Raw genomic sequence first — 23,100 nt, 5'->3', positions numbered from 1 at the left:
GGCGCCCAAGTTATATTTTTTCAGTACTTATTCTGTATTAATACAAACTGCTTAGTACAGAAAAAGAGTAACAATAGGTATCTACTTGTTGGAGGTTGGGGGAGGAAGCCATGGACCTTAGAACAGTAATTCTTACATTGTTCATCCAGTAAACAAGCTTAAAAAGGTAGGTTTGAAAGCAAAAAATTTACTATTGATATCTTGCAAGGCTTTTTTTGTAGGAGTGGATATGTTGTGTTACTTAGGTAGAAATATGAAATCCTAACCAAAAAAATGAAAACATAACTTGTATATTAAGGATTTATGTTTTTAACAATTGAGAAAAAGAGAAAGTTTACCGTATTAGGAATTTAGACTTAGACCAGTAGGGTATTACTGAACATTACAAAATATAAGTGGAGAGCTTGTTTGCAGACAGGTACTTTTGAACATTAATGTGAATCCCCCTGGAGGGTTCTGAATCATTTAAGGTCACCATTAACTCAGAACGGTTTGAGAAATTGAAATGATACTATAGATGTGAAAGGACTTTGAGAAATGTAATGTGCAAAATAAATAGATATAGATAAATTGAAAGTAACAGTCTGTTTTGAAAAGTAGGTAGCTGCCACTGAAGTAAACTAAGTTTAGCTTTGGTTAAACTAAGCAACCTAAAAAGAAATTGAAGGCATTAGATGATTCTAGTGAGGCATTTTAGGCTTCAGGAATTTTCATGGAAAGGAGAATTAGTCAGATGCTTAGAGCTTTCACCATCTGGGTGGATGGAATAGGTTCAGTTAACCTAAACATCTAGAGTTGTTGTGGTTAGTTTAAGTGAGAGTTTATACCCTACATGGCTTTTAATGACCCTGAGTTTTCTGTTTATATGGATAGAACCCATGTAACGTGGGGTATACTACAGCAGCGTTCATCTACAGATGAATAATAGACTTATCACTTTGGACCTAACATATATGAAGCTGGCAAATATAAAATAGGTGTCTGCTGTTTTTCTCTAAACATTCCAATAATGTTAACAAGCCATTGTACTGTTGCTCAAAGTGGTTTTATTGCATTAAAAACAAGTGAAAATTTGTTAGTTTTTTGGTTTTAAATATTCTCAAAACTGGCTAATTAAATCCTAGAAAAGCACAGGCTATTATTTTTACTAGAGCAGATAATCAAGTTTATTAAAGAGGGGGTTTCAAAATTTTTTATAGATAATACTTTAAAATAGGCTTTTTTCTTGCTGATATAACTAACATTTATTTTCTGTTTATTTTTAAGACGAGCAAAAATCAAATTAAAGTAGATCTTGTAGATGAGAATTTTACAGAATTAAGAGGAGAAATAGCAGGACCTCCAGACACACCATATGAAGGCAAGTACTTTTTTCTGTATCAAAATATTGTGCGTATTAGAACTTATCTGAAACATTAAATCAGAATAATCTTAAGCATCTATAAATTACATGGAAGGTTTTGGCTTAGGATATTACATTTAAATAATAAATTTAGATATTTATATAGACTGATTTTTCTTACTGAATTTTAGCTGATTTTTTTCTTTCCCCAACATAGATTTAGTAGAGCCAAGTTACAATTTGTATAGTATAGGTTAGAATTTAACAGTAGAAGACATCTAGCATGTTAAGCCTCTAATATATGGACTATAGATGCTCAGTTACCCTTCATATGGTATCTATAACAAACCTTGCCTTAAATTTCTGACAAAATATTTTTTTAAAAAAGCTCCTCTCCCCTGTATGTCATTAAGTATTTCATTCATTCATGTGTCTTCACACAGGCTGTATTCCAAATATTTAATTTTCTTTATTCAGGAAAGCTTTGAGTATCGTTTCAAGACAGAGAAAAGAAAAGAGGCAACTTTGCTGAACTTTGTTTTCACAAACTAAGTCTGTAGCTACTTTAGACTATGGAATTGGGTGGTAAGAAAAAGAAAGAAGCTTTTTATAGCTTTTTATTTCCTCATCAGGCAAATCTTCAGTAATGAATATTATTGTAAATTTGGGTTATGTAGCATAACCAAGGTTCTTGCATATAATAGGCATTCAAATACATGCTTAGTAGAAATCATAACTGAATTTGTAGTAGTAGTAGTAGTAGCATTTATTGAGTTCTTACTTTTAGAGCTTTACGTGTATTTTCTCATTTAATCCTTACAACAAATCTTATGAGGTAAGTAGTTATCACTGTTTCATAGAATGAGGAAACTTAAGCTCAGAGAAATTAAGTACCTGTTTAAGGTCACACATCTAAGTGGCCCAGCTGGGATTTGAGTCCTAATAGCCTTTGACTCCAAAGCCAACGTTTCTAATTACTTTCTGCTTTTGAATAAATGAGGGTTGACTGAGTATTGGAAGTGGTGGTTATGTCTACTTTGAATGAGGTGGTTTTATAATTCCTTAAGGAACAGTTAACCCAAAGTCATCAGAAAAATCCAATATTCTAGAATATCTTTGTTTTCGTTTAAATTTTTAAAGACCCTAGAATGTCTTTAGCATATCCTACTAAATTTTAAATGATAAAATTTTATTTCCTGTTTTATAGTTCATATGAGCCATTTCTTGACATTATTTTATTTTGTATTGTTTATTGAGTGCCTCCTATATGCCAGGCCTTGTCTGGATGCTTTCATGGATGCTGTTCATTTAGTCCTTTTGACAATCATTAGATGGAAAAAAGATCTTTAGTTATCTTATAAAAATCAAGTTCTTGTCTTAATAGTAGATATTGTATGGAATGATACACTAGCTGCTTCTTAAAGGCAGGCATTATAAATACTCTTGAATCTTTTTTAGGTTTTCAGATATATTTTTAAAAGACAGTATGGCAGTAGCATTATCATTCTAGAACTCTTCCAGCAAACTGATATTTATAAACAAGACACCTCCTGAACTAAGTTAGATAGGCAGAATGTTCATTACCTTCTTAGCAACCCTTAATAAAAGTAGGTGAATTTTTAAAAATTGTATAGTACTCATTTGTAGGATAATTAAGTTATAAATATACCATATTTATTAATTGGAAGCAAGTTTGGTCATATTTAAGTGTTTGTTTCTGCTGCTGCCACTAAATGAGATATTAATGTTTGATAATACTAGTTTTTAGTTGTTTTGATAAGGCTAGTTTTAATATGCTTTTTGGGTATAAATTGTGTCCTTTTTATCGTAAAACTGTTGAAGAGAAGTTGTTCATTTAAGAAAAGCACTATTCAAGGGCATAAACTAAGATACTTTTTGGAAACATGAATATGAGAAGTATTTTGATAATATTTATTGCAGGGCTCTTATTAGTTTTTGAGAGTTTTTGTTTTTAAATCTCAGTAACTATAAGGCAGGTGTTTCCATGTGGAATGTTAAACTGTTTATAATCATTAACTAATGAGGAAACTATTTTACGTTGTGTTAAAAGTAATAAGATTGAAAAGTAGAATGCCCATGGAAAAATTAACCACATTGCACGTGTTACTTAACTCCATTTTCTTTTTCTGCTGTAATAGTGCAAAGGAACAGTTTAGTTCTTGAGCCTTCCTAAAAGTTGTTTTGAATTTATGGAATAATTGTTGTTATTTTAAAAAATCTCATCCCTTCCCCATCTTCTTTTTAGATGAAGTTAAATCTGAAGATTATAAATTTTTAACATTAAAACCTATTCTTTAAGAAGAAATGATTTGTGGTGAAAACTTATATGAATAATGTAGTTATCATAAAGCTTGCTTAGTTGTGTTGCTCTGATGTGTATGTGTATATATATATGTGTATATATGGTTAATATTGTGGTTATATATTGAAAGTTGTCAGATAATAAGGCAAGAAAGCATATTAATAGCATGTGGAGTAAAAATAGCATTGGGGGGTACTCTAGGGTCCAGCATTATTTATATAGTATTTCTGGGCTCTCACACTGCTCCTAAGAAATTGTTTTGGACATTCAAGAAGGAAGAGCTTTATATGAACGATTATAGAAATAGTAATCTAGACTTTATCAGAAAAAGTAAGATTCTTAGGAAGGAAAAAGAACCTACATATTACTCAGGCCAAATTTATTATACTTATATTTGAAGCTGGCATTTATAATTAAACAAAAACAGGTCTGTCTATAAACACAGAATTTTCTCACTCTCCTCTTACCTATCTTGTTTCTTTTGTTTTGACTACTTTCCTTTATATTGATTTCACTGTTGCCAAATGCTCTGTGATTCAGGCATCTAGTTCCACCTCATCCATCAGTCACTATGGGATACCATTAAAAAGAATTAGCAAGAAAAGAAGAATTGGAACCTGAAAGGGCTTGAAGAATGGTACCAAGTGAATTGCTCTTTTGTTTTTCTCCCCACATTCATCTATTCCTAACAACGGAGGGAGGTGGATTTGAGAGAATCCAGGATATACTGAGAATTGAATTATGAAATTTTGAAGTTAATAATGCTAGTGCATAGTTCTTACTTTATTTTACTTTTATTATGGAAAGTTTTAGGTATATACAGAAGACAAATGGTACAATGAATCTTTGGTGTACGTAGCACAGCTTTAATAAACTATCAGCTTAGGGCCAGTCTTTGATCTAATCCATCCCTTCATTATTTTGAAATGAATGCTAGGCATAGTTTCATACGCAAGTATTTCAGTAGTACAGTTTTATTTGTTAACGTTTTGGAATAGTGTGTATTCTGTGTTAAATGGATCATAAAATCTTAGGATTGGAAGGTTCCTTGAAGTCAGGATTCAAATCCACCCTCTCATCCAGTGGAAGACTTCCCCCTTCAGAGTTTCCTGAGTGGCAGTTACTTTCCCCTTGAATTACCCAGTTATGGGAAGCTAGATAAACTTTTTAAAAATATGTATTTGGCTGCTAGTTGCACAAGATGACTTCAGAACAGAATGTTGCGTTCTGTTTACATGTTACTGGTTAGAACAACCTCTTGTAAAGTGTTTCCTTTTGTTATACCTATTGAGAGGAAGAGGATAGTTTTTTGTCTTTATGCCTACCTGTTATTGTTGAATTTTATTTTTAAAATTTTTAACAAGAAGTGTTGGCCTTTCATTTAGGGCACTAGTTAAAAGTTTGGGGCATTTTTGCATTTGAGAGAACCAGCTAGAAGTAGATTTTTTCAGTTTATGACATAACCATATGTCCTTTTTCTCTGTACCATCTATGCCCTTATACCTCCTTGCCTTCTTTTGCCTTTTTATTTTTTCCATATTTTCTGTTATTTAGCAACTCTTCTCAGTGTGGACTAGAGGAAACAAAAGGAGACGGGATCTGTATTACTTAACTGTCCCAGTGAAGCATTAGATTGTCTTTGGATTTAATGTATTCGTCTATCTCTAGCTCTGCTATTCACTGATAAACTAATACAGTTGTATAAAATGGCTATTTTATGTTTTAAATAACCTTTCAGTTAACTAGTGTTTTATTTCCTTTTTGGGTTTCAACTTTAAAATGAATTTGTTGTAATTGAATATAAAATAGTACATGTTTTGAAAAGTTATGTCACTGTATTTGGCTTCAAATATTTGAGGTGAGCAGCATTCTTAACTTTCTGTTTTCCCCGTTTTTTAGGAGGAAGATATCAGCTAGAGATAAAAATACCAGAAACATATCCATTTAATCCCCCTAAGGTATTGTAAGCCTATTTTTTGTGCATGAACTTCTAAATTTTTTCCCCATTTAATTTATATTTTAGTGCTTATTAAGGTTGTTGAGTTGTTGTCTTCATAAATTTAGTATGGAGAAGGTTTCAGGTAATGGCAAATGGTTTGCTTCTGGAATTAGAATGAAAAGCAAGCTTACTCAGGCAGCTAGTAATGGCTGCAGACAGGAATAGGATTTTCATTTGCCAATGGCTTAAATACTGGGTTTGGAAAAATTTGCAATGTTCCCAAATTTAGAGAACCCTTAAACAGATTCTTACTTGCCTCAAATAAGTTTTTTTTTGTTTTGTTTGGTTTAGGGAAGAGTCTCTTCTGAATTCATTCAATAGTTACTTGAGTACTATGTGCCAATGTAGCAATAAATAAGACTTATACTGTCCTTGCTTTCTAGCTCACATTCTAGCAGAAAAAAAATTATGAACAAATAATTGCAACTGATGAATATTAAAAGAGGAAATGTAATGCCCTAGGTCTTGTATAACAAAGGGAACTAACCTAAACTTAGTTTTTCACTGAATAGCTTCGTTTGTCTTTACTTTTGCTATTACTGCTTTAGTTTAGGCATTCAGCTTTATTACTTTCCTGTTTTGCCTATTATTTAATCCATGTTTGCCACTCCTATTCATTCTTTGCAGTTCTGTTCTGTAAATCTTCCTAAAGTGCAGTTTTGATGTTTCTTTTCTTTCTTTGTTAATAAAGTCTAAACTCCTTAGCTGGGCATTTAAAACCTCCTACAGCGTAACCCCAATTGTCTTTTCCATCCTAATTTTCTACCACCTTTACCCTCAACATGGGTCTCATTTTCCAACCTAGATTATTTGCTGTTTATAGATGGTGATTATTATTTTGTACTTTTCTGTCATTTTCACAGATTATCTGTATCATTTAAAATTCTAGGGTTTTTTTGAGGTCTAGGTAAAGTATATCACCTATTACATTAAGCTGTATCCATCAAATTATTTGTTCCTCTGCTCTTTCAATAGCATTTTATATAATTTATACACAGCTGACCCTGTGAACAATGTGGGAGTTAGGTGCACTGACTCCGTGTGCAGTCGAAAATCCACATATAACTCTTGACTCCCCAAAAACTAAACTAATAGCCTACTGTCAGCCAGCCTCCTGAAACCTTACCAGTAACAAAGTTGATTTACACATATTTCATATTTGTATTAAATACTGTATTCTTAAAATAAAGCTGGAGAAAAAATATTAAAATCATAAAGAGAAAATATACTTAAGGTACTGTACTGTATTTATCAGAAAAAATCCACATATAAGTTGACCAGTGCAGTTAAACCCATGTCATTTAAGGGTCAGTACTAACACAAATACAGTACCAATTAATGTATTACTTGGGGTATGTGTCTTTCACTAGCTCTTATGCCCCTGAGGTGAAGGACCATGTCTTAATACATCTTTGTCTTTTCTGTGGCTCCTTGAGTGTCCTTGAGCATATGATAGCAGTCACTCGGAAAATGTTCTGGAATTCATTCAGCCTGTTGGTTGTTCCCATTTAAGAACAGACATGGTAATGGAAGTTCCAGGGTGCATTGGGGTCACTTACTGGTTTGGGGTGTCTCTTATTCTGTATCTTATGTACATCTACTTTCTGATATGCCCACTTGATTCTTTTAAATTGTTGTAAATTACACATAACATAAAATTTACCATTTTAACCATTTCTAAGTGTGCAATTCAGTGATATTAAATACAGTCATGTTTTGTGCAATCATCACCTTTATCCATCTCCAGAACTACTACTTCTTACCCGTTAAACAATAACTCTCCATTACCCCATGCCCCCAGCTCTGTAACCATTGTTCTACTTTCTCTGTATGAATTTGATTAGGTACCTCAATTAAGTGGAATCACACAATATTTGTCCTTTTGTATCTGATTTATTTCACTTAGCATAATGTCTTCAAAGTTCATTCATATTTCAGCATATATCTGAATTTTATTCCTTTTTAAGGTTAAATAGTGTTCCCTTATTCATATATGCCACATTATCCATTCAGCCATCAAGGGACATTTTGGTTGTTTCTACCTTTTAAGCTGGTTGATTCTTTTTTTTCTTAATTTTTTCTTCTCTATTATATAAAGTAATTTGGGGGCGCCTGGGCGGCTCAGTTGGTTAAGCATCCAACTCTTGATTTCAGCTCAGGTCATGATTTCAGGGTTGTGAGGTCAGGCCTTGCATCGGGCTCCACACTGGGCATGGAGCCTGCTTGAGATTCTCTCTCTCCCCCTCTGCCCCTCCCCCTCGTGCTGTCTCTCTCTGTCTTTCTAAAATAAATAAACATTTTTTTAGAAAGGTAGTTTGTGCGTTTTGTAGATATTTGAGAAAGTTATGTAGTGAATTATAAAAAAAAAATATTTTTCAATATGACCATTTAGAGATGACCACTATTATTAAGCCGTCATCTTATATCTGTGACTTAATTTTCATCCTCATCCTGGTTACCCTCCACTAGATTCAGTCTAGGTTTTAATATTATCATTGGAATGAATACACGCTTGGGGATACTTAAATTGTTGAATACTATAAATTTAACAAAAAAAGATTTTAAATGTTTAAAGGTAAGGATGCCCTCTTTGCCTAGAAAAGTTTCTTAATGGAAATAAGGAGAAAGAAAAGACCTCAAAAGAGACTGCTTTCAGCCACTACATTTTTTATTATTAAATAATGGCAGTAGTAGCTGTCACTTGGTTTGTGCTAAGAATTTTATATGCCTTTCCTGAAACAGTCTTAACCATTCTAATAAATGAAGGACCTGAGGCTTAGAGGTTAAATGGAACCCGAATCCCTTAAGGCCCAGTGTGCTCTACTTTGTTGAACCTGATGTGAGGAAGGAATGAGGGCATAATCTCTAAAACAGTGAATATAACTCCACCAAGAACAAGAGCAGTCCACCAAAGTTCAAATCCACTTCAGCCATTTAACTGGCTTTATAATTTTTTTTTTCCTAGTAATCTCTGCCCAATGTGGGGCTCAAATTTACTATCCCAAAGTCAAGAGCTACATGCTCTAACTGAGCCAGCCAGTTTTATAATTTTAGGCTTTATGATTTTAGGCAAGCTGTGTGCCCTAGTTGCCTCATTTATAAAATCCTCACTTAGAATTATAAAGATTAAAGGCATTAATCCATGTACAAATTATTGTAATAATTCTCAAACATTTTTTCACATTTTTTTTTAAGTTTTTTAAAAAAATTTTATTTATTAGAGAGAGTGAGAGAGAATGAGAGAGCACAAGTAGGGGGAGGGGCAGAAGGAGAGGCAGACTCCCCGAGGAGCAGGGAGCCGGACTTGGTGCTCGATCCCAGGACCCCCAGGATCATGACCCAAGCTGAAGGCAGATGCCTAACTGGCAGGCGCCCCTTTTTCACATATTTAGTATCTCTGAAATTAAGATACACCTTTCGATGATGACATGTCATAATTTAATTGGCAGAGTTTTTTTCTTTCTCAGGGTACATAAAGTAATGGTGCATTGTATAATTCATGGTACCTGAGATAGAGTAATACTTATATAACTGTGCCTACACAGAGTAAGCACTGTAAATATTATACTGGTTAATGCTACCACTCTAAAAGGCCCTTCTTGAAGTAGCCTGATGGCTTCCTTCTTGACATCGTTTGAAAGTATAGCATTGACACTTATATTTCCTGTATAAATTGAAATTCTCATTCATTGCTGGTGAGAATGTAAGATGTTGGAGCTGCTTTGGAACATAGTTTGGTCAAAATGGTAAACATAGAGTTACCTTATGACCTATCAATTCTACTTCTGGGTACCTACCCAGTAGAAATGAAAACATGTCCACACAGCAACTTGTACGCAAATGTTCATACCAGCACTATTCATAATGGCCAAAAAGTAGAAATGACATAAATGTCCATTTACTGAATGGAAAGATAAAATGTGGCATATTCATACTGTGGAATATTTTTTGGTTATAAAAACAAATGAAGTACTGATAATATGGTATAAGATAGATGAACCTTGAAAACATCATGCTACATGAAAGAAGCCAGACACAAAAGACCACACATTATATGATTTCATTTATATGAAACATTGGAAGAAGCAAATCCATAGAGACAAAAAATAGGTCAGTGGTTGCTTAAGACTGGGGGTGTGTGAAGGAATGGGGAGTGACTGCTGATGGTTACATGGTTGCTCTGTGTATGTACTGAAAACCATCATGGAGTTGTATACTTTAAATGGGTGAATTATAATCTCAGTGAAAGTGTTTGATTATTCCCCTCTATGGTCTTGTATAGCTCCAAAGTGATTGCATAGCCCTGGCTCTGTTTCAGGCATTAATATATTATTTTATTTAATCATTGAAATCAGTGTTTTATTAGTCCCTCTCTCACCCTCCTTTTCTTAGCACAGTGGGAAAAATAGACTCAACATGAGAACAGATCTCCTATTGTTCTTCAGGCTACTACTATCCTAATTCCAGACATTCCATATTGAGGTAGCTTCAAGATTTAGGAAAGTCTTCCTTTAATCATTCTAATGTGTCTCCCTCTGGCTTCAACTAGTTAATCTTAGTTGTAATTTAGTATTCTTTTAAATATGGTACTCATCCCATTTATGGCATTAAGCTTTTGCAGTAAATGTGAATGATTACTATAAATGTGTTCTAGATACATACTACCTTGAATTTATACTCATTCTAATGTGTCTCCCTCTGGCTTCAACTAGTTAATCTTAGTTGTAATTTAGTATTCTTTTAAATATGGTACTCATCCCATTTATGGCATTAAGCTTTTGCAGTAAATGTGAATGATTATTATAAATGTGTTCTAGATACATACTACCTTGAATTTATACTGATTGGTAAATATAATGGAAAAAATGGAGAGTATTTGTAAATTTCTTGCTGGATTTTGTTTACATATGTTTAATATATAGGCTCAGATTTAATTTTAAGCCTCATGAGATAACATATAGCCGGTTATATTTTCTCTCTCTTGTGCAGCTAAAATTGCACAGGGTTGAAACTTAAATGTTTGATAACCAGTGGTCACAGAGTATTTCCTATTTATTATTCTGCAATAATTTCTTAACCTGAAGAACAGAAGGTTTGCTTCTAGATAGAGAAGATAAATCTTTGAGTCAGCTGAATATAGTGTAGAAGGAATTTAATTCAATGCATACAGTGTTATTTCTAAAGTGAATTATAATATACTATTAATGAAAAAATTCATTAAATTAGGAAAACTCTAGCTCAGTGATTCGTCCAGTTATGTATTAGAGATTAGGTTGTGAATTTTCCTGTTTTTCCTTGACATTATAAATGTAGTTTTATATGTGAAATTGATTATAAATACCATTGCTAATAACTTTTAATGGGTCTGCCCATCTGCACATACATACTTAAAATAGCATTTTTTGGTACAATAATTTAGTTAAAGCTGGTTTAATAGCATAACGTCCTTGAGTTCCAAGTTTGAAACTGGAAATTCAGTGGAAATGTGAGCTTACATTTACCATGAAGTAGTTACTGAAATGTTTGAACTGAAGAGTGAATGAATAGAATACTGTACTCCAGGAGGAGATAAGATTAGTGATGAAAAAAAAGTAGATTAGTGATGATGGTGTGCCAATGTAGATAATAGGAATAGTCTCCTTCATTTTGGTCTGGTAGCACTGTGTACATGGTGTTAAGATTAATATTTCTCTATAAGATGTTTAATATTCTTTAAATATTTAATATTTTTATTAAAATTTATATTTTATAAATATTTGTTTATATTTCTATTTTTTATATTTCTATATAATTTTTTTGAGTGTTCCTCAAAGGTAATGAGTATTCTGAATTTACCCAGATGGTGCTGGTATTAGTTTCATTGGTGAAAATAAGGAGGCTTGAATTGTGATTAGTAAGTCTTTTAAGTAAGTCATTTTGTACCTGTTTTGTAATCAGTGTCAAATATGACTAAAATAGGTCATAATAAATGTCCTTGTATTGTTATTTACTCTTATGCTTCATCCTTTCCAAGTTGTTTTGATTCTGCATTTTTGTTCATAAACAACGGAGGTGTTAGCACTATGAGAAAAAGTGACAAATTCAGTAGATATTAATTGGGTATAGAATAATAGGACACAATTCTGGACCACATGTGGATACCACTAGTGATATTAAGGCTCAAGAAAGAAAAAGACATGAAAAATCTAAGAAATGAGGTAGTTGATAAATAATAACAAAAGGGGAGTAGGAGATAAAGAATGGTAGACCACAGAAAAAACTACTAAGATAAATACTTATATCCATACTAGTGGGTGATGGAATGTCCTCTTGAAAATTTTTTTACTACATCATTTGCAAATTCAAAGGTATCTATTCCTAAAAATATAGATTAGTACAAAGTAACAAAGAGTTTAATAATTTCCTTGATCCTGCATATATGCATATTTGTTTTCATATAGAGTCTATAGAGATCATGTATTGAAGACTTCTCTTTGAAAAGAAAGACACCTTAGATCACTTGCCTAACCATAAACCTTCTGATGACTTAAGTAGTAATTTAAAATTCTTGCGGCGCCTGGCTGGCTAAGTCAGTGGAGAATGTGACTCTTGATCTCCGGGTTGTGAGTTTGAGCCCCATATTGGGTGTAGAGATTACTTAAAAATAAAATCTTGTTTAAAAATGAAATAAAATTATTTTTCCAGTGTTGAGAAGATTAAACCAATTTTTTTTCTTTTTTAAGATTTTATTCATTTATTTGACAGAGAGAGACACAGCGAGAGGGGGAACACAAGCAGGGGGAGTGGGAGAGGGAGAAGCAGACTCCCCACCAAGCAGGGAGCCCGATGCGGGGCTTGATCCCAGGACCCTGGGATTATGACCTGAGCCAAAGGCAGACGCTTAATGACTGAGCCACCCAGGCACCCCCCAATTTTTGTTTTAAAGTCACAAAATGCTGTTATGTCCTTGAGTTACTGAAATTATGGCACATGGTTATTTTGTACTTTTTATACTTTAAACTCAATGAATGGTAGAAATTAAGATATGAATATCGTGGTTATATCTGTTAGGAAGAACTGTTTGTTGTACATAAGCCCTATATGCCTGTCTTCTTTGACCTGCTCTGTATTTGAGAGGGATGCTGATTAGCTCTAATAACAGGTTTGTCATAATGTTAATTGCATATTCATTCAGTCTGAGACACTTTGGGTACTTGGGAGGCTCTCGTAAGCAGGAGAGATACTGAGCCTTTTAGGGAAGGCCAGACATAAAAGGAAAGAGATTATAGAAGTGTGATCAATATGATGACATAGGAAAGTATAGGGTGCTGTGAGAACAGATCAGGAAGAAGTGATGTGGAAATTTAAAGGATTAAGTAGGAATTAGCCAGGAGAAGAGGGCATCAACATGTTTTATTGAGAGGAAACAGGTATGAAAGGCCCAAGGGGGAAAAAAAATTTTTTTAAGATGACTTGAGAGATAGACTAGGGGTCAGTTTAAGACTGCAGGCTAACATAAAGGGAATGAGAAGTCATTAAAGGGCCTTAAGTAGGGTAGTGAATCAGTTGTTTTAAAGGGTACTCTTGGTTTCAATGTGGAGAATGGATTGAAAGAAACCATACTGAAGGTATTAAATTCAGTGGACTGTTTAGTAACCCAAGTGTAGGATGATGAGATGTCTTATTTAACAATTTGGTGATTCTGTGGATTGAGAGAAGTAGATAGCTTTGAAAGCAAGAATTAAAAAGGATCAAGGCATGGAAAGATTCCATCAGTTAGGTGTTTTGAAGTCATTGGTAACTTGAAGTTCTTTTTTAGCATGTAAGTTAGTGAGTAATTAGGTGAGGAAGTAATAACAGGTAGTATAGACAAATCCAGTCACAAGGAGAGAAGTGGAAGCTATTTGCTTAGCTTCTTTCCATAAATAGATTAGATTTAGAGCACATTTTGATGAATTAATTTTTGTAGAGTACTTAAAACATTGCTTTGCTTGGGGCACCTGGGTGGCTCAGTTGGTTAAGCATCTGACTCTTGATATCAGCTCAGGTCTTAATCTCAGGGTCGTGAGTTCAGGCCCCACTTGGGCTCCACTCTGGGCATGATGGAGCCTACTTAAAAAAAAAAAAGAACCAATGCTTGACTTACAGTAATTAATCTATTAAGTGTAAAGGAATTTTGACTCAGATGACTATTGTATCTGTGTCAGATACAATAATAATAATAGGTCCCTCTCCAAATAATAATAATACTTGGTCCTTCAGAAGCTCAGAGTAAGAGCTGATGAACTGAATTTCATTTCATGGTGATCTGTTAGATCATTTTCATTTTGTTGGTTTCTTATCCATGCTAAATCAAATAATGAGGTGATTAGAGACTCAGAATCTGAAATGAGATTGTCTAAGTTTGCATATGGTTCTATTGCTAACTAGTTAATTGATTTGGGATAAATTTTTTAAACTCTGAGCCTCCGTGTCTCCTTAGTGCCAATGTCTTTCAAATATTTGTTGAATTATTTTTTTAAAATCCGAGAAAACAATTTTTTTTCTTTTTTAGAGATTTTATTTATTTGAGAGGGAGAGAATGAGAGACAGAGAGCACGAGAGGGAAGAGGGTCAGAGGGAGAAGCAGACCCCCTGCTGAGCAGGGAGCCCGATGTGGGATTCGATCCTGGGACTCCAGGATCATGATCTGAGCCGAAGGCAGTCGCTTAACCAACTGAGCCACCCAGGGGCCCCTGAGAAAACAATTTCTACAGAAAATTTAGGAGCCTTCTTACAGCCATTTACTACTAAAATGCTTCCATGTAGTGATTTTGCTTACTTTGTCCTTTAATGCTATGCTACATCCTACTTGACACTAAATAAATTGCCATTTACTTATCTATATTAATTTTGATTTTATGTTACTTTATCTACCTAACTAGATTTTAGTCTGTGTTGTAGTTCTCATAGCATGGACTATTATGCTAGGTGAATTGTAAACACCTGGTAATTGGGTTTCTTTAGGGGCAGAGCATTTATTAAAAGTTTTAAAAACAATGTATGTCAGTGACAACATTCAGCTTGCTGAATGCTTTGTCTTCCACACCCTTCCCTTCAGCTAGGCAAAATGTTAGTAATGTAAGTATGGACTTTATTTTTTTAATCTGAGGATTTCATTTTCTTGTCATTATACTTGAACTATATGTGTTTTATTTCTGTTACTTAAAAACTCAAGTGTGCTTTATATTCTAGGTCCGGTTTATCACTAAAATATGGCATCCTAATATTAGTTCCGTCACAGGGGCTATTTGTTTGGATATCCTGAAAGATCAATGGTAAGAGATTTTGAATTCACTTTCTTCCCTCTCAATGAATTCCAAGGCTATATTTAGAGTGTTACTTGTGTAATTGCCTCAAAATATAAGCATATATTATACTTTCTCTTATTTGGGCTGTAATTTTAAAACCTTATGAAGTCTCTTAAGTGCATGATCAAAAATGTGTTGGGGTGTCTGGGTGTTGCAGTTGGTTAAGCATCTGACTCTTGGTTTCAGCTCAGGTCATGAGCTCAGTTGAGCCCCACGTTGGCTGTGTGCTAAGCGTGGAGTCTGCTTGAGATTCTCTCTCCCTCTCCCTTTACCCCTCCTACCACCTCTGTAAAATAAATAAATCTTTATTAAAAAGTGTGTTAGAATTGAGATCACAATCATTATTTAAATAGTGACTTATGGGGCACCTGGGTGGCTCAGTCGGTTGAGTGTCTGCCTTCAGCTCAGGTCATGATCTCAGGGTCCTGGGATCGAGCCCCACATCGGGCTCTCCACTCAGCAGCAAGTCCGCTTCTCCCTCTGCCTCTGTGATCGCTTTCGCTCTCTCTCAAAGAAATAAATATAATCTTAAAAAAAAAATAGTGACTTATTACATCTTGAAAAGTCTTGATTGAATTTATTTTGGTAAATTTGGGTCTTTGCTGTCTCTGGAAGATATTTGTGAAAGACTAAAAAAATTTAAGTATTGAAATAATCAGCTCTAATTTGGATGGAGTGTAGGCAACAAAAATGTTTAAAGTTGTGTTAAGTGAGCTTAGTTAAGGTTCTCAGAGTTGTAAGAAAGGAGTACCTTTGTAAAGTGATGTCTTCATTTGCATAGCACTTTATAGTGCTTTAACATGTTTTGTCTGATTTGATTTTAGCAGCAGAGTGTTTAAGAATTCTTACCCTGGAGCCATTAAGTTCAAATCCTGACTGCCATTTACTAAACTGTGGTCTTGAGGAAATTACCTAGCCTTTGTGCCTTAGTGTCCTCATCTCACAAGATGGGGTTAATATGTCATAGGGCTGTTAAAAGGATTAAATGAGTTGTTTTATGTAATTTTCTTAGAATAGAGCCTGGTGTATTCTAACAATATGAATGGAAAAAAAACTAAGACAAGAAGTATATAAAAAAGATATCAGAGTGGGCAAAAACAGTAATAAGCTATGTGTTTGATTTAAGAAAGGGAAAGGATGGAACCTGAACACGAACAAGGTGAAACAAAATGACAACATTTAGTGTTTGGGTGATTTGGTTTATTTAGTAATTGGATAAACAGACAAGAATTGTTGGTTTGGTTTTGCTTTTCCATTCTAATAGCACATCTGAGTAAAGCCTCCTCCCTCAGATCATCTCTTGGGGTCTAGTTTCTTGATCTCTATTCCATACCATTAAACATGGAATAGTGTGAAATAGAACTAATTTTATTCTATCATTCTTTTAATTTGTGACTTTTCACAATTTGTAGGCCTCAGTGTTTTTATCCATAAATTTATTTCAAAGGCCCCTTATAATAGTTTGATCATTCAGTGATACTAATGAATATTTGCAGACATTGTACTTCTTTCACTTGATTTCTGGGACATTAGTTCTTCTATTCTCCCCTTTTCTGTGCCCATTCCCAGATTTCTTAACTAGTTCCTCCTTGTTTCTAGGAGCTTTGCACATGAGAGTACCTCGGGGCTAAGTCTTTACCTCTGCTACTTTTCATCTATACTCACTTTCCTGGTATGCTCATCTGATTTTAGAACTTCACTCTTTAAATACCAGCAACTCATAAATTTATCTTTCTTGGACTCCACACTCATATGCTGCTGCCTGCTTAACATCTGTACTTCAATATGTATGTAGTAGACATCTCAGACTTAAAACATGTTGAAAACTGAACTGATACTCCCCTAGCATCACCCCATCTAAGTTATTGGCAACTACATTGTTGCAGTTGCTCTGGCCAAAACCTCATCATGATCCTTGGTTCTTGTTTCTCTGGTACCCTGTACCCTGTTTGCAAATCTTATTAGTGAAACTTTCAAAATCTTATCAGCAGTTTCATTACTACTACCTGGCCCCAATCACATTACCTCTTTCCTCAATGATTACTGTAGCCTGTCTCCCTGCTTCTGACTTTGCCCTACTCAGCAATTCTCAGAGAATGATACTCTCCTCCCTGCTCCCCCCTCCCCACATCCCTTTTTAAAAACAAATATAGCTCCAGACTAAAATTTTCCACTGACTCCCCTTTTTGTTCAGAGTTAAGCCAGCAGTACTACCACTTCTGATTATCTCCCTATAGACAGTTGAAAGATTATGGTATGTATGTAGAGAGAGAACTTGGCACTTTTGTACTGAAACACTTGTCAACTCTTCCCATTTCCTTAGGCAGATGTGAAATAGCTGAATTTAGCCTCATTTCATATCTGTGTAATTGAAATATTTTAAAATGTCAAAGACACGTCAGATAAAAATAGGTGAGATTAGATATACATGGATATCCTAAGCCCTCCCCCCCCCAATTTATTGAGGTATAATTGACAGTCAGTGGATATTCATGTTTACTTAGGCTTCAGAGCTGGAATTTGGTAAAGAAAACCAGAGGATAGTAATCTTCAGAAAAATAAATTGAATAAACATTGAATAATTTGGGATAGGTATGCTAGAAAACTGTCTTGGTCTTTTGTTAATACATATGGTGGTTTACCTTTAATGTTTAACAACTCTATGTTAGTATGGTTTATTAACTCCACAGTGTGTTCTTTTTTTTTTTTTTTTTTAAAGATTTTATTTATTTGAGAGAGAGAGAGAATGAGAGACAGAGAGCAGGAGAGGGAGGAGGGTCAGAGGGAGAAGCAGGCTCCCTGCTGAGCAGGGAGCCCGATGCGGGACTCGATCCCGGGACTCCAGGATCGTGACCTGAGCCGAAGGCAGTCGCTTAACCAACTGAGCCACCCAGGCGCCCCACCACAGTGTGTTCTATATGGAAACTATGTTCTAATGTTTTTCCAGTGACACCTGTTATGACTATAGGTGTCTATTTACCTGGGGAAATAGAAGAAAATGACTACACATAAAAATTGCACTCAGTGATACTGCCCTTCTAAAAGACATGAACAGGCATTAAGAGAATACATTCCTAGGTGGTTGATAAGCAATGCTCAGCATCATTAGTTATTAGGGAGATGCAAATTAAAATTACAATTAGATACTACTACATACTTATAAATAGTTGTCATGCACTGATGGTAGGAATGTGGTTCAACTACTCAACCAGCAGTATCTACCAGAGCTAAACGTACACCTTTGATAGGGCCTAGCAATTCCACTCCTAGGTCTATATCCAAGAGAAATGAATGCATATGTCCACCAAAAGACTTGTACAAGAATACTTGTAGCACGTTTATTCAATAACCCAAATGTCTGTTAACAAGAAAATGGATATATAATGGAATAATTGTACAGTGAAACCCTACATAACAGTTTAAAAAAAAAAAGTGTATTGACACAAACGGCATGGATAATTCTCACAGACATGTTGAGTGACCAAAGCAGACACAAAGGAGTACATACTGTATGATTCTGTTCTTACAAAATTCAAAATGAGCCAAAACTGGGGCGCAGTCAGTTAAGCATCTGCCTTCAGCTCAGGTCATGATCTCACGGTCCTGGGATGGAGTCCCACATCGGGCTCCCTGCTCAGTGGGGAGTCTGCTTCTCCCTCTGCCCCTCTCCTCGTGCTCTCTCTCTCTGTTCTCTCTCTCTCTCTTTCTCTCTCTCTCTCAAATAAGCCAAAACTAATTTATGGTGATAGAAATGAGGACAATGGTGGGGGTATGTGAGGGTTGTGAAAGGGAGTTGCAAGAGTGAAGTTTTTTTTGAGTGCTGGAAATACTCTAAATTTTGATCTATGTGTTGGGTTACATGGGTGTATATATACATACATAAAAATTCATCCACATGTATAGCATTTAACTCTGCTTATTATACTTTAATAAAAAATTATAACAAAAAAGCTGCCATACTGGTTAAGTAGCAGTGTTTTGAATAAACATCAATTATATTGATGGTCTTCTGAAGACCCTTAACAGAAAGTTAGTCAACAGTATTGAAAATTCACATAGCTGTTGTATGTTTTGGAGGCCCTTCTGAGTCTGTATGCATGAATATTTATTTAGCCATCTTAACTGTGTTTATTGAGATCTGGGCAAAATTAATTTACTGAGGATAGATTTATAAGGTACATCATCCAGCCTCTGCAGGCTTCCTGCAGAGCAGAGAGCCCAATGTGGGGCGCGATCCCAGGACCCTGGGATTGAGTCCCACATTGGGTTCCTTGCTCAGCAGGGAGCCTGCTTCTCCCTCTGCCTGCCACTCTCCCTGTCGCTCTCCCTGCTCTCTCTCTCACAGATAAATAAATCTTTTAAAAATAATAAAAATAAAAAGTTTAAGATTTTATTTAAAATAAAAAGTTTCTTATATTGTAAAATATATATGACATAAAATTTATCATCTTGGTTTTTTTAATTGATATATAACGTGGAAATCTTCACTGTTTTGGGGCGCCTGGGTGGCTTAGTCGTTAAGCATCTGCCTTCAGCTCAGGTCATGATTCCAGGTCCTGGGATCGAGCCCCACATCAGGCTCCCTGCTCTGCGGGAAGCCTGCTTCTCCCTCTCCCACTCCCCCTGCTTGTATTCCCTCTCGCTGTGTCTCTTTCTGTCAAATAAATAAATAAAATCTTAAAAAAAAAAAAAAATCTTCACTGTTTCAAGTAAGTGTACAGATGAGTATTACTAAGTATATTCACATTGTTATGCTACCAGTCTCCAGGACTTTATTTTTTTAGAGCAATTCTAGATTCATAGCAAAATTGAGAGGAAGGTACAAAAATTTCCCATTATACTTCCTGTCCCTACATATACATACCCTCCCCTACTATCAGCATCCTCTGTCAGAATGGTACATTTGTTACAGCTGAGGAACCTGCATTGACCTATCTCAATCACCCAGAGTCCTTAGTTTATATTATGGTTCACTCTTGGTGTTGTCCATTCTATACATTTGAACAAGTGTATGATGACATGTATCCGTCATTGTGGTATAGAGTATTTTCACTCCCCTAAAAGTCCTCTGTGCCCTCTTCATCCTCCTACCCTGTCCTCTCCCACCTTTTCATCTTTCAGAACTGAAACCATACCTATTAAACAGTAACTTCCCGTTTTTCTCACCCTCCAACCAATGACAGCCACCATTCTACTTTCTGTCTCTATGAGTTTGGCTTTTCTAGGTACCTCATGAATCCTAGTATTTGTCTTTTTATTCCTGGCTTCACTTAACATAATGTCATCAGGACTCATCCATGTTGTAGCATGTGTCTGATTTGTCTTCCTTTTTAAGGCTGAATAATATTCCAATGTATGTATATACCACATTTTATTCATTCATGGGTTGATGGAAGTGAGTTACTTCCACCTTCTGGCTATTGTGAATAATCCTTGTATGAACATGGGTGTACAAATATCTGAGTCCTTGCTTTCACTTATTTTGGATATGTACCTCCTTACAAGTGGAATTGTTAGATCATATGGTAATTCTGTGTTTAATTTTTTTGAAGAATTGCTATACTGTTTTCTGTAATTGTTCCATTTTGCATTCCCACCAGCTGTGCATAAGGATTCCAATGACTCGGCGTCTTCACCAACAACTGTTATTTTTTGTTTTGATAGTAGCCATCCTAATGGATGTGAGGAAGTATCTCATTGTTTGTTTCCTTAATGATGAGGTGATATTAAGCATCTTTTTATGTGCTTATCAGATATTTGTATATCTTCTGGAGAAATGTCTGTTCAGGTCCTTTCTTATTTTTTAATTGGGTTTTTATTGTTCAGTTATAGGAGTTCTTTATATATTCCAGACATTAACCCTTTATCAGATACATAATTTGCAAATATTTTCTCCCATTCTTTGGACTGCCTTTCACTCTATTAATTTTTATCCTTTGCACAGGAGGTTTTTCTCTACACAGTTAACTTTGATATAGTTAGACCAATTTCTCTATTTTTTCTGTTGTTGCCTGCACTTTCTATGTCCTATCCAAGAAATCATGGTCAACTCCAGTGTCATGAAGTTTTCAGATAAATACTTGCTTTATTTATTTATTTATTTATTTTTTAAAAGAATTTTATTTACTTATTTGACAGAGACAAAGTGAGAGATGGAACACAGCAGGGGGAGTGGGAGAGGGAGAAGCAGGCTTCCCGCCGAGCAGGGAGCCCGATGCGGGGCTCAGTCCCAGGACCCTGGGATCATGACCTGAGCTGAAGGCAGACGCTTAACGACTGAGCCACCAGGCATCCCTAAATATTTGCGTTATATAGATGCATGGATTAAGTGATATATTTTAAGCAAATAACTTGCTCTAGTTCAGAATGTTATGGACTGATTTCACACTTTCTTGAAAGTAAGAAATACTTGCTTGAATGGTATTTTACATGTTTTTGGAGTGGCACTGAAAGTTATATATACTAGTTTATCACTTTTTTTCATAAAGTTAAATTATGTCTAGAGAAATGGATAAAAAGTCAATGAGTAAAGCTGACCAGAAGGATATTGACAACAATAAGAAAAGCAAGTCCAGCTCAGGATGGTTTGACTTGTGTTAAAAAAAATAGACTCATTCATTCATTGTAAAGTAAAGGAGAAAAAAATATGATCGGCAGATATATAAATTTCTATAAATTACATGATTAAGATAAAATCTAGATTTTTTTTTCAGCTCCAGTAGTTTTTATATTTTATTCAGAAAACATCCACTTTGCTTTTGTCACGCAGCATGTTCTTAACTGCGATATTTTCCTGTTTTGATTTTTAGGGCAGCAGCAATGACTCTCCGCACGGTATTATTGTCATTGCAAGCCCTATTGGCAGCTGCAGAACCAGATGATCCACAAGATGCAGTAGTAGCAAATCAGGTAAGGTGGCTGTTTTTGAAAGGCGTCCTTATATTTACCTATGAGTCTCTACTACTATAATGGTTTGCAGTATTAACACATGTGCGTAGTTCTATTGAAACTAAATTTGGAAGTGGTAAGATTATTTTGTCAGATGTAATAGTGAAAACTTTATTGATTTTTAATATACTAATTTAATTGGATATATGATAGATGGTTTTTAAACATTAATGGAAATTTTCAAACACAGTGTCAAAAGATTTATATAGTGAACACCCATATTCCTACCTACATCTGGATTCTGTGAGATTTTACTATACCTGCTTAATCATGTGTGTATCTGTCTATCCCTCCATTTAGTGATAATTCCTCCCTGGTGATCATTTTTTGTAACTATAAATTTAAATGTATTTGCATGTTATAAAAACATATACATATTTTACACTAGTTACGGAACAGCAATGAACGGTCAGTTGATCCCTCTTTCACTTTTAAGAGAACTGAAATCTGGGACACCTGGGTGGCTCAGTTGTTAAGCGTCTGCATTCGGCTCAGGTCATGATCCCAGAGTCCTGGGATCAAACCCCGCATCCGGCTCCCTACTCAGCGGGAAGCCTGCTTCTCCCTCTCCCACTCCCCCTGTTTGTGTTCCCTCTCTCGCTGTCTCTCTCTCTGTCAAATAAATAAAATCTTTAAAAAAAAGAACTGAAATCTGAGTGCTCAAAACACGGGCCACCCTACTGCAGCTATGGCTTTTATGTGCACAGAAAACAAAATGCCTGAGAAGCCATTCGACTTCTTTTCTTCAAGTAGCACTCTCTTTGGAGGATCACAGTCCTGAGGTTCAGGTTGTAAAACATTTGCTCCATGTTCTCCCCCACCTGATGATAATTTTAACCAGCTCCAGCTGTGGCTGAAGTGGCATGGTAAAAATTACGAAGGATCTTAAAATTGCCAGATGGAATAAATATTTTTCAGTTCTGATCTGATCTCCAAGGCAGATGTCAGCGAATTATAGCTAGACTTACTATTTTTGTAAATAATGTTTTATTGGAATACAGCCGCATCCGTTTGTTTACCTTCCAGCCACAAGTGGCAGGGTTGAGTAGTTGCAACAAAAAACGGTATGGTCTGAAAGCTTGAAATAATTATTATCTGGTCCTGTGAGAAAGTTTGCCAACCCCTATTCTAAGCCGTTAGGATTTACTGAGCCTTCCCC

At 35.1% G+C, this 23,100-nt stretch overlaps 1 protein-coding gene across 6 annotated transcripts in view; it reads left to right on the top strand.

Annotated features, from left to right (window-relative positions):
• UBE2K (ubiquitin conjugating enzyme E2 K) overlaps positions 1-23,100 on the top strand; it is a 65,928-nt gene that overhangs the window by 34,934 nt on the left and 7,894 nt on the right. For 3 of the 6 annotated variants that reach the window (XM_044913000.1, XM_044912999.1, XM_021701601.1), the window contains exons 2-5: positions 1,267-1,360; positions 5,565-5,623; positions 14,878-14,960; positions 21,803-21,902. In XM_044913000.1, coding sequence (XP_044768935.1) covers positions 1,267-1,360; positions 5,565-5,623; positions 14,878-14,960; positions 21,803-21,902 — 336 coding nt within the window. The remainder of the gene's footprint in view (positions 1-1,266; positions 1,361-5,564; positions 5,624-14,877; positions 14,961-21,802; positions 21,903-23,100) is intronic. The other 3 variants (XM_044913004.1, XM_044913003.1, XM_044913001.1) reach the window with 3 other exon arrangements.

This window comes from Neomonachus schauinslandi, chromosome 2 (genome assembly GCF_002201575.2).
Source record: "Neomonachus schauinslandi chromosome 2, ASM220157v2, whole genome shotgun sequence".
Lineage (NCBI taxonomy): Eukaryota > Metazoa > Chordata > Mammalia > Carnivora > Phocidae > Neomonachus > Neomonachus schauinslandi.
Note: the sequence above shows the minus strand (reverse complement) of the source record. Positions and strands in the feature narration are given on the sequence as shown.